Source organism: Miscanthus floridulus, chromosome 3, assembly GCF_019320115.1.
Source record: "Miscanthus floridulus cultivar M001 chromosome 3, ASM1932011v1, whole genome shotgun sequence".
Lineage (NCBI taxonomy): Eukaryota > Viridiplantae > Streptophyta > Magnoliopsida > Poales > Poaceae > Miscanthus > Miscanthus floridulus.
Genome location: NC_089582.1, coordinates 43,192,315 through 43,203,931, shown reverse-complemented (window position 1 = coordinate 43,203,931; position 11,617 = coordinate 43,192,315). Strand labels below are relative to the sequence as shown.

Genomic DNA, 11,617 nt, shown 5'->3' with positions numbered 1-11,617 from the left:
TTAAATTCTCTTCCTCCTGGAGACCATTCCCTGTGGCCTCCGCACCTCACAGTCCCACATGTAGCTGTAGTGAGGTGGTATGTGTGATCTCCATACAACTACTTCAAACCTCCCACAAGGTATAACGCTGTTACTACCAAACAAGACATCTCGAATACTGATCTGGGGGGGTTCATTTTGAGCCGTGTCCTGAACAAAACCTGTTTCATAGCCATGAAGAATCACCAAATATTCAGAAGATGTCTTGTTTACTCTTGGGACATTTATGGGCTCCAAACCCTGCCAGAAATCAACGTGTTTCTCTCCGTAGAGCAAGGGATTTATCCGCTTGAACTTTCTGATTCTTGCAAGAGCCATGCTCCAGAAATGGGCATCGAAATTGGCTCTCAGTAGGCTGCTCAAAACGCTTACAGTGAATAATTTCCCATTCGTCTCCCTCGCCAAGTCCATGGCTATTGACTCCAGTTTCGGGTGGCCCTCTGGGTCTGTGCTACCAAACATACGCACCTTGAAGAAGTACCAGTACTCTTCTGGCGTGAGGAATTTTATTTCCAGCGGTTGCGTTGTTCCAAACCTTGCAATCTTGTCCGATCGGCTAGCCACAATAATTTTACTTCCACCTGCAACATGATGTTTGCAATCAGAGTAAAATTTCCTCCATACATCTTCATCCATGTCACCAATAAGTTCAATTATCACCAATATCCTTTCTTCTCCCATGGCACGATGGCACGACTACGATGCTTGATTACATCACAATCACTTAGACTTGCCACTGTCCTCTCATCTCTTGTATCACATTGTCTGAAACAAATGTTTTGAGAGAAGCGGTTACGCACTCTTTCGTTGTTGCAAGCGTGCTCAATTAGGGTGCTCTTCCCTAGTTTTCCCGGCGCAACGATGGGCAGGACACCTGGGTTTCCATCGATGGGAACCTCTTCTTGCAACAGGAATTCCATGATTCTCGTCATCTCCATTTGTCGACCGAACATGCAATGGTCCACAATCAGGTACATGCTGTAGGGCTGGCGGCACCGACGACGACATCCACTCAGGAACACAACGAACTCACTCATATCTCTAATGGCGTCCTCTAGGCAGCCAACAACTTGCTTGATCTGCTCCTGTTCGCTTGAGTTGCTGTCGCTGCTGAAACGGATGCGTTTGGCAGGACTGGAAATGCATCGGCTCACTCGGTTCTCCTCATGGGCTGATCGGCATCTGTATAAAATTCATGTCATATATACCTATTAATATCTTCTAGATAATATAATCATACAAAACACAACTAGATAATAAAATTATCGCAATGAAAAAGACCGAGCCGGCCCCCCCCTAAGTATAATTCCTGACGGCCAGCCCCCCCTGAGTATAAATCCTGGCTCCGCCACTGGTGATACCCTCTGTACATCTCCTTCCTTAGCTGGCCCAACTGCCGCAGCATGGCCTGGCTACTGATGTGCCGCTCATCTGCCTCCTCGACGATGACATAAACCCGGAGGAGAAGCCTCTGTAGGTTGCTCAGCGTCTCCTCTACTGTCGGCGGCGAGGCCAGCTGCATAGAGCATTTGTCCATCAGGAACGATATGGATCTACTGGTAAGTTCACTCAAAATTGAAGACAAGAACATGGCCATGTTGAAAACCGCACCTCCTCACCCCTGGAACTAAAGATAGAAATGGGCTTGTCTGAATGTTTGCGTTATGATTCCCGACCCGAGCGAGGCATAGTCCAATGTTTTGAAGTGAGCTGTCGTAGAAATCGAAGTACTGACAGAGAGAAGACATAGGTAGTTCGTGCATAGAACTAATCGACATGCATGTTTTAGACGAGGACGAGCATGACGTGTGTCAATTTGGCAGTAACTAATCGACATGTTTTAGATGAGGACGAGCATGACGTGTGTCAATTTGGGCAGTTCTTGTCAATTTGGCTTTGTTGATGTCTTAGTCCAAATACCTTGTGTAGTTGTTTTAAATTGTTAGCTCTTAGCTGTTTTTACTTTTATTGTTCATCTTTTTTTTTTAACATATTCAGCAGCTCTCCTACCTAGTTTTTGTTTCAAAAAAGAATTTCCAGCAAAAATGTTATATAAAAAGGAATGCAAAGTGTTTAATAGAGTTTGGTTTTTCCGTCAGTAGATTGGAGTGTTCCCTGTCTTTTCTATCGTTTGCTTCTTTCATTTTCTAATCGGGAACCATAACTTTCATTAATCTTGGAAGTTTAATGAACTGGCAGCCAAAGGCAAAAATACAAACTATGACCTTTCTATACGAAGGCATTATGATTTTGTTACTTAAAACAGCATGGGTTGCTGCTAGTATTTTAATGTAACTTTTGCCTTTGTATTTATGTTGTAAATTATTTAGTGGAAATAGTTTTGTTCATTTTATCGTCTGTTATTTTCATCTTAAATAAGGCATTTATTTTCTAAAAAGCATCTTATGTTATGTTGTAATTTTTTAGCATGAATTCATTATAATCTTGAAGATCTCATGTAAATACATATTTTTTGTTGTTATTTGAGTTAATACAAATATTTAAACATTGCTGGAAGAATATATTAATTTATTTTTATTGGTCATGTAGATATTTATTATTGTCTTAAATCTTCCTTGTAGGTTTTCAAAGCCAATCCGTAATATTAATAGTGTGTTTCATATAGCTCAGATTCATATGGAGTAAACTCCATAAAAGCTTGTATGACTGCATATCAATCCACTTTAATTTATTTGCAAAAAAAAAAATCCACTTTAATTTAGGTGGGCATGTGGATTAGGGTGGATTGATGTGTAGCCAACAAACTCTAATTTAGGGTTAGGGGAGTGACATAAACTGATCTCCATCAATCAGGATTTTGCCGGCTTGAGCTTTGATTTCCAAAGATTTGGACTCAATGTATCTTGAATTTCGATAGTCCCTAGGCCGGCCGATCGATGACGCATCTATCCAAGCTCTGCAATAGCACTTCTTCCTGCACCTAGCCTTGTTTTGGTCCACGACACCTCAGTGTTCTTGACATACGTGTTGTATTGTTGTCGTTGTTTTTAAGTATATTGGTCCTGTTCGGCTTACCCCATATTTGATTTATTTGGCTTTTTTTTCATGTGGAATAATATTTTTCTCTCACAACAATTCAGCTGGAATAGTGTTTTCAGCCAGTTTCAGCCAAGTTTCAGACCAGCGAACGAGACCATTATGTGTTCATTCGTTCTTTATTAATTTTTTTAGTGGAATTCGTTCTTTATTAATTGCGCCGGTTTATCTAATAAACATGACCAACTTGCATTACGGGGACCTGGAGAAGGACTTATACATGAAACCAATGAGGCCCATAGTGCACGCCGGCATTCATCACACGGCAAACTTCACCTCCTTCCCTCTCACGTGGCTCATGTTGTTCTGCAGTGTCTTGACCTTGGTCCTCTTCCTGGCCTCCATGTCGGTTTTTTAAAACCTTTAACCTTTTTTAAGCAATATTTTTAAAAACAACTTACCATAAAAAGTATTTCTGGATCTGGCGCGAAGACAATGCTGTCGTGCCAGGCAACGAAGCGATAAATTTAGCATGGTGCCACATGCTGACCATGTTAACGCGTCGATAACTCCTTTATCATCGCCCAAAATCCAATTTGGTGGACGACCGCACGTCCAAATGAGAGGTCACTCTCCACCACGCAGCGTGTGGAGTCCGATCCCGCTAAGCCTCGTCTCCGATCCAATTTGATCGAGCGCATGGACTTTCTCTATTTATTTTTCTCCTTTTATTACTTAATTTTTTCTATTTTCCTATTTGCCTTTTTATTTTTATGCATTATTAATCTATCTATTTTACATGATTGTATATGTATGTATTTATATACTAGTTGTAGACGTATAATATGATGCCATGCACCATGTTTTTTTTTCTTTTTCACCATTTTCTCTCTCTCTCTTTTCACTTTTTCTCGTCTTTCGATCTAATTGAATCTTATGACCACAAATCAATGGAGCCACCACTAGGGCGAGCTAGGGCAGCCGCAGCTGTAGTGACGCATGGATCTCTTTCTTCTTCTCTTTCTTTCTTCGTAGTGGCGTTTTCTTGTGGGAGGAACCGTCGCCGAGGTGCTAACAGGGGCTGAGACCAGAGTTGGGTACAGGCCAGGCGATTCTAGGTTTCTTCGAAACAGACGGTCGGGATGTATCGACAGGGCAAAATCATGGCCTAGGATAAGTTGAACAGTGTCCGTATTAAGCGAAACATTGTAGTGCTAACACATCTGTATCCGCAATCTAAATAAAACATACTGTGAGTACATTATTATAGGAAACATTAATTAAAATTGTAGGAAACAATCAAATTAATTTTTCATTAGTCATTCATTAAAAAAGATCCAGTGCATTATTGTACACGGCCTGATACTTTTAAGACTTAACCAAATAAACCTACTAAATCTACAATACTTAATCTTAGTAAAATCCTTGTTGTCAGAGGTATGATCATCCTTCTGTCGACCGCTTGCATAGAGGCTCATTGTCATAATTGATTTACTCCTCGTTGGCCTCGGCACCGCCATCAGAGCCACCGTTGGAGCCGCCATCGTCGTCGTCGTCGTCGCCGCCGTCGTCATCAGGGTCAGCGTCGTCTTCGTCTTCCGACCACTTCGACGACCCGAAGGCATCCTCGCCCTCCTTGGAGGTCTAGGGAGAACTCTGATGATAAGGAAAACTATAGTTGCTCAAGTCATTGTTGCTCGAGGAGCATTGCTGGACCTCAAACTCATTGGTGGACGAGTCGTTGCTCGGAAGCTTCAAATTGCTCTCCACCGACATGCTTGAAGTTGGATGAAGAAGGGGGTGAAAAAGGAAGAAGGGTGGTTTCATAGAGCAGTGGGCATGAAGAATATGTAGGGCACTATGTTAGCCTCTTTGGCTTCTCCCTAGAGGAAGTAATGGTGATGAAAGGGTATTGGTAATTGGGTCATTACTCAACAGTCAGCATAGAATGTGGACCGCCGGTTTCACCAAATGTTGTTTTAAGGTTGAGTGGCCATAACGGCTATCATAGGTGGCTCAACGCATAATACAGCGTCAGAAAAAACCTGAACGTCACTGCCTGATCCAACGTGACCTATTGGTGATAGATGTTTTCTCCGTCAGTTTGATTGCATTCCACGCCCCATCGTTCCTCTATCCATCGGTGAAATATTATTACCGCCAGTTATTACATATATAACCGACGGTGATAGCTCATTCTGTAGTAGTGTAAACGAGGTAGTTAACTAATCTACTAAGCTTAGAACAAAGCTCCAAACACACTTAGCTAAGTAAGCTTGAATGAAGTACTTGAGCAAAGTAAAAGTATATTCCAAATAAGGTAAGTATACAAAAGAGGAAAGGTACAAAAGAGCTATACCAGACCTGGAAGACTCTTCCAAACTCCGACCAGAGATTTTGCTCTAACTCTATCTCCCACTACTAGCCTAGCTACTATGAATTGGACAACACTACTAAAGCTTCCTCTCTTGAGCTTGAGTGATCTTCAGTGGAGTGATAGTGAGATAGTGATGCCCGACCCTTAGCTCAACACACCTATTTATAGTGTGTAGGATTAGGGGGGGTACTTATAGGACATGGAGGGAGGTCGGTGGCACCCTGGTGGGATCAGGCAACGTCCCTTGGCGTCGACCGACCCTAGGATGCACCGCCTCTCCATCCTATGGTGCAAGGTAGCTCCTAGAGGCGGTTGGCAGTTGTGCGAACACAAGGTTAATATGTGCCCTTGTGGTTCAGATTTGTGATGAGTGATTATCAACGTAATTCGTGTCTTAGGTTGAGTTTGTGAACAAACCATGACATGAGTTGGGTCGTGCAACATGTCTCTTGGCTTGTGGTGCGCAGGTGTGGAGCTTGGAGGCGATGGTCGATGATGAGGTGAAGGTCAAGTAGGGACGTGCCGTGCCGATGGACCGGGAGCGGTGAAGGACGAACATGAGGCTTGGACTGAGGGACCAGGAGGCTGGGTGACCAGCCGCGGTGGCTGACATCTAGGGACATCGACAAGCGCAAGTATACATGGAGGAGTGACCGTGTTGACCGAGTCAAGATGGTGGACGTACAAGTTGAGCGAGGCTCTAGAAGACTTGGCGCCTGGTCGATCGAGGATGGAGGTGACACGCGTCGAGTCACGGGGGACGCCTATGGAGTATGCTACTCGCGGACGGTTTGATGGTTTGGGCCTCAAAATCATCGGATAAACGAACGATTTCCGGGTTTGGGCCTCAAAACCTGAGCAGAGGTTCCAAGGAGGAACGGGGCGGCACGTGGCGGGATCACAGAGGTTGCGTCGAGGCGAAATAAATCTGTGCTAAATCAGGTTGGACCATAATATCCTCAGGCTAGTTGGTTCACTTTAAAATATCCAGGAGCAAATAGAAAATGTGTAATAGATTCATAAATAAGAGATGCAAACCTTCTTACCTCTTGAGCATTTTTCTTTTTCCTCGTTTTAGTCTCCTCCTAGAGTTTATTCTTAAGGTCCACAAATTTCAAATATATGTAATCAAACCTGAGATTCGAGTGCGGAAAGGAGGCCCAAATCCTCCACTCGTCCTCCGGGATTCTCTGTGAATTTTTTATTTCTCGGTTTGCTTTGTGCAGTTCTCTGTTCGTTCTTCCCCTCTCTCGTTCTTGGCCCAAATTGTACAGCCCCAGAGTTTGAATCAATTTCAGGCGATGATCTTTTGGGGATTGGTTCGTTACTAGTTGAATTTAATCTGTGCAAATTTTGGGGTCGAATCACGGAGTTTTGATTGGATTTCTTGGTCGCTCTTCCCTGCTGTTCTTGCGTCAGTCTTCTTCTCTCTGTTCGTGAGCGCAGGAGCAGTCTCAGTCAAGCCCTGCGGCAGCGCTACCAACGCCGGCTTTCTGGTGCTGTGCGTGCTCAACTGAGCAGCGTTTGCGGTGAGTTTCTGTGGCCGTCTTCTTCTCTGTGTGCCACCAATGGGAACGAACGGTGCAGCCCCCTTCGTTTCCCTTGCAGCCACATCGCTCCAGGCTCAGGTGGCCGTGCGTCTGTTCTGAAGCAGGAGCCGAGCACAGCAGCAGCAGTAGCGCTCCAGCGCAGGGTGCCCAGCACCGGCGTTGAGCATCCCGTCGCCGAGCAGACCCGGCGGCGCGCGGCTCGATCCCTCTCTCTCTTGTCTTCTGGTTCGTTTCGTCTCTCTGCTGGTTGGGCCCCGCGAGCAGGAGCGCCCCCTGTCCGTGCACTCCCAGACCGAGCGTGGCCACCGCCGTGCGCCCTCCTGGCACCGGAGGGTGCGGTGTACACCGCCTCAGACCGAGCGGTGCTCCGTCCCCAGCTGTCGGGTGCCCCTGAGTTCGCTCTTTTTTCTTTCTGGATTTGCTGCTCGAATTTCCGGTTGATTTTCTTGTTTCTCTCGTATCTTCCGCGTTTGTGCTCCAATTCGAGTTCCGATTTTTGCGTTGGCTTTCTACCATTCGAGGCATCTATCTAAATACTCTCATCACCGGTTGACTTGGTATTTTATATTCAGAAACCCGCTTCTTCTCTATAGGAGTTAGGTATACCATTTTTGGATCTCGATTCGATGTGTGCTCTTGCTCGGATTGCTTTGTGGTGTCCCGCTGTGTTCTTAGGAATATTCACCTACTCATTTGGGTCGTGGACATCACGGTGTTTGTCTCATGTGTTTGGTGGTGATTTTGGAACAGCGGCCAAATATTTCGAGAGAAATTTGAGGCTCCCATTCACCTCCTCTTTAGTCGTCATTTTCGGTCCTTCAAGTTGCCCAATGACGGTTGGAAGTCGGTGGAGCTCTTTGGTGTATGATGGCCCCTTGAATCAATGTGAAGCTCCACCAAGGCCCTTGGATGCAACCAACGTTGCATCAACGGTTGATGATGCTCCAAGGTATGTTTTGTCCCATTGGCATGGATCAGTGACGTAGCAGGGGGGTGTTGGGCAATGCCAGTTAGGGTCGGCCGACCCCACCAAGTGGGTCCTGTCCCTCCTGTCACGTCCACTTGTCTCCTGGCTTTGAGTTTGTTAAATTTTGACCAAATTTTCCTATATTCAAATATTTCCAAGTACAAAACTTGAGATGTTGAACATGAATTGCCACTTGAGATGTTGATTTACCTTCACTTTAGTGGAATGTTGATGGTCAAACATGGTGTTTAGTGACCATCAACAACGATCGGGTCATGACAACTTGGGTTTTGTCCATAGACTTTCCCTCTCTGTCTGAGACTTGTATATGTAAACACTATTCAATTGAAATACAAACAATCATTTACATCATTCACTTTGTCTAGCTCTCTACTTCTATCAATTTTAACGTTACTTCTTTTCTGAGCATTAAGTTTTTGAAAGTAAGTATATTATAGTGTGGTGTTCTCAAATACACATGCATAGTGTGAAAAATAGAGGGAATTGAGAAGTAGGTCTCTCTACTAAATCGAAGTCATGTGAGATGACAACAGATCACTTTGAGATAGAACAACGAGATGATCAGCTCGCAATCTGTTCAATTGGCTTCTTCGTGGAGACCACTCGCCCTGGCCTCCGCACCTCACAGTTCATCATGTAGCGGTAGTGAGGTGGTATATGTGACCTCCACGCAAGAACACCGAACCTCCCACGAGGTCTAAAGTTACTACTACCAAACAAGAGATCTCGAATACTCATCTGGGGCCCTTCACTTTGAGCCGAGTCCTGAACAAAACCTGTTTCATAGTCATGAACAATCACCAAATATTCAGAAGACGTTTTGTTTACTCTCCGGAGGAATACCGGCTCCAAAGCTTGCCAGAGATCAGCGCACTTGTCTCCAAAGTGCAAGAGATTCACCCGCTTGAAATCTTTGACAATGGCAAGAGCCGTGCTCCAGAAATGGGCATCGAAATTGGCTTTCAGAAGGCCGCTGAAAACGGTTGCACCAAAGAAACACCCGTTCATCTCCTGCGCCAGGTCCATGGCTATTGACACAAGTTTCGGATGGTCTCGAGTGTCCGTGCTGCCAAAGGTACGCACCTTGAAGAAGTACCAGTACACTTCTGGCACGAAGAACTGTACTTTCAGCGGCTGCGTTGTTCCAAGCCTCGCAATTTTGTCCGATCGGCTAGCGACGATGATTTTACTTCCGATTGCAACATGACGTTTGCAGTCAGAGTAAAATTTCCTCCACACAGCTTCATCGATGTCGCCGGTTAGTTGGATTATCACCAATACCCTTTCTTCGCCATTGGCGCCGCTACGATGCTTGATTACATCACAGTCACTCAGAGTTGCCACTGTCCTGTCATCTGTTATACTATTCTGACTGAAACACATGATCTGAGAGAAGTGGTCACGCACTCTGTCGTCGTAGCAGGCGTGCTCAATCAGGGTGCTCTTCCCTACTTTGCCTGGCCCAACGATGGGCAGGACACCCGGTGGGTTTCCATCGATGGGAACCTCTTCTTGCAGCAGAAAGTCCATGATCCTCTCCATCTCCATCTGGCGACCGAACATGCACTTGTCCAGAATCAGGTACGTGCTGTACGGCTGGCGGCACCGGCGAGGACATCCACTCAAGAACACAACGAGCTCGCTTGCATCTCTGATGACGGTCTCTAGGCCGACAAGAACTTCACGGAGACGCTCTTGTTCTCTCAAGCCGCTGCCGCTGCTGAGACGGCGACGCTTTGCAGGATTGAACGACCTGGATGGCGTGGAGGAGGACGGAAGCATCATCACAGCTTGGCTTTGATCTTTGCATTTGAAGATGTTGTCGAGCGTATGGTGCCCTCTGTACATCTCCTTCCTCATCTGGTTGAGTTGCCGGAGCATGGCCTGGTTCGTGACGTGCCGCTGCTCTGCCTCCTCTACGATGACGTGGACCCGAAGGAGAAGCCTCTCAAGGCTGCTCAGAGTCTCCTCCGACGTTGCCGCCGCAATCGCCGCCGTCGAGAGCTTGTCAAGCAGGAAAGACATGGCTCTGCTGGTAAGGTCGCTCAACACTGCAGAGATGAACATCGACATATTGGAATGGAAGTTAACCTCACTGGAAGCTAAGAGATGAACATCGACATATTCTCGCGTGCTAGAAGCCTAGAAAATTTTCCCGATGATTCCTGATGAGTTGGTGTAGAATTCCAAGTCAAGATCGAGAGAAGAGATGGCGTACACTTCTCTTTGCGCGTGTGTATACAATTCAACGATAGGTTAAGAGTTGAACAGAGTATTATGTCTGTCGCAATCGTTCTTCTCCGACAAAAGAAGTTGCTGCCACCGTTGAATTGGTCTATTTGACTAACACAAAGTAGACTGACTGGTTTGTGTCTTTTCAGCGTGTCAAAAACGTCACGTATCTCCTATATTTTAGGTCCCTGGGTTTTAAGATTTTTTCGAGCAACATACTTGTACAACCAACTAGTATAAATAAATTGTTATTATTTGTCTTTGTATTATAATATATCAAATTTTTGTCTTTATCTAATTATAGAAACAATTGTAAATTGTTTATTGTTTTTATGCCAACATAGTTCAGGTTTTGTTGGGTTTTTGGTTTTGTCTAAAGTATTTTCTATTTTCGGAACTAAAAATTGTAGGTTATGTCTATATAAATTGTACCGAACTAAAACTACAATTTTAGTATAGAATCTTACTTTTACTAATTGGAGGCCCCAACAGAGACACCACGTTAATTCTCACCAGATGTGCTAAAAAAAAGATAAATCCTAGAAATTCTCATAATAATCAGAAAATCTGACATTTGATTTGGTAGACTCTAATCATGTTCACCTATAATAGCTATTGGATCTATTGTAGCTTATTAAAAAATTACCCACCACTGCCATTACGAAAAATAGAAGAACTAACCCTCTAATTTTGCATCTAAATTACCCACCTCTGCTATTATGAAAGATAATTCAAAATAACCCTCTATAGTTTTATATAAATTAACCACATCTGTCATAATAAAAAATAATTCAAAATAGACCCCTAAATTTACATCTAAATTACACGTCTCGGGTATTATGAAACATAATTTTAAAAAACACCCTAGCATTGCGTCTAAATTACCCAGCTTTGTTATTATCAAAGATAATTTGAAATAATCCTCAAACTTCGTTTCTAAATTATCCACACCAACCATTATGAAAGATAATTTAAAATACCTCCTAACGATTTTATAAATTATCCACCTTTATCATTATGAAAGATAATCCAAAGTAGTATTCTATGTTTACATTTGACCTTCCATACTGTTGTGAAATAATATAAGATATTACCTTTATATTTGTATGTACCTTAGCCGTTATAAAAAAATAAACAAAAAATCTCTAAATCTACACATAAATAGTAATATGTATTATTGTAAAAAATAAATCAATATCCATAAAGTACGATACATATATATTTGTAAATTAGAGACTTCTGTAATCATAAAATAAAATAACTATAATGTTATGTTCCACCATGGATATCAAATAAACATATATACGTTATGATAAATATTTATTTTAACAACTTATGAAACATGGAAAGATATTCACTTAACAAACCACATAGCAATAACACTTTATATTGATATATTTTCAATGAAACATTATGTCATATCAATATTACTAA

The 11,617-nt window shown here is 43.4% G+C and overlaps 1 protein-coding gene and 1 pseudogene across 1 annotated transcript; both read right to left on the bottom strand.

The window, feature by feature from the left end:
* LOC136543627 (putative disease resistance protein RGA3) lies at positions 1–3,441 on the bottom strand (annotated as a pseudogene).
* Positions 3,442–6,458: 3,017 nt separating this feature from the next.
* LOC136545575 (putative disease resistance protein RGA3) lies at positions 6,459–10,167 on the bottom strand. The gene has a single exon (XM_066537581.1). The coding sequence runs from the start codon at positions 10,022–10,024 to the stop codon at positions 8,513–8,515; it is 1,512 nt and encodes a 503-aa protein (XP_066393678.1). The 5' UTR covers positions 10,025–10,167; the 3' UTR covers positions 6,459–8,512.
* Positions 10,168–11,617: the final 1,450 nt, after the last annotated feature.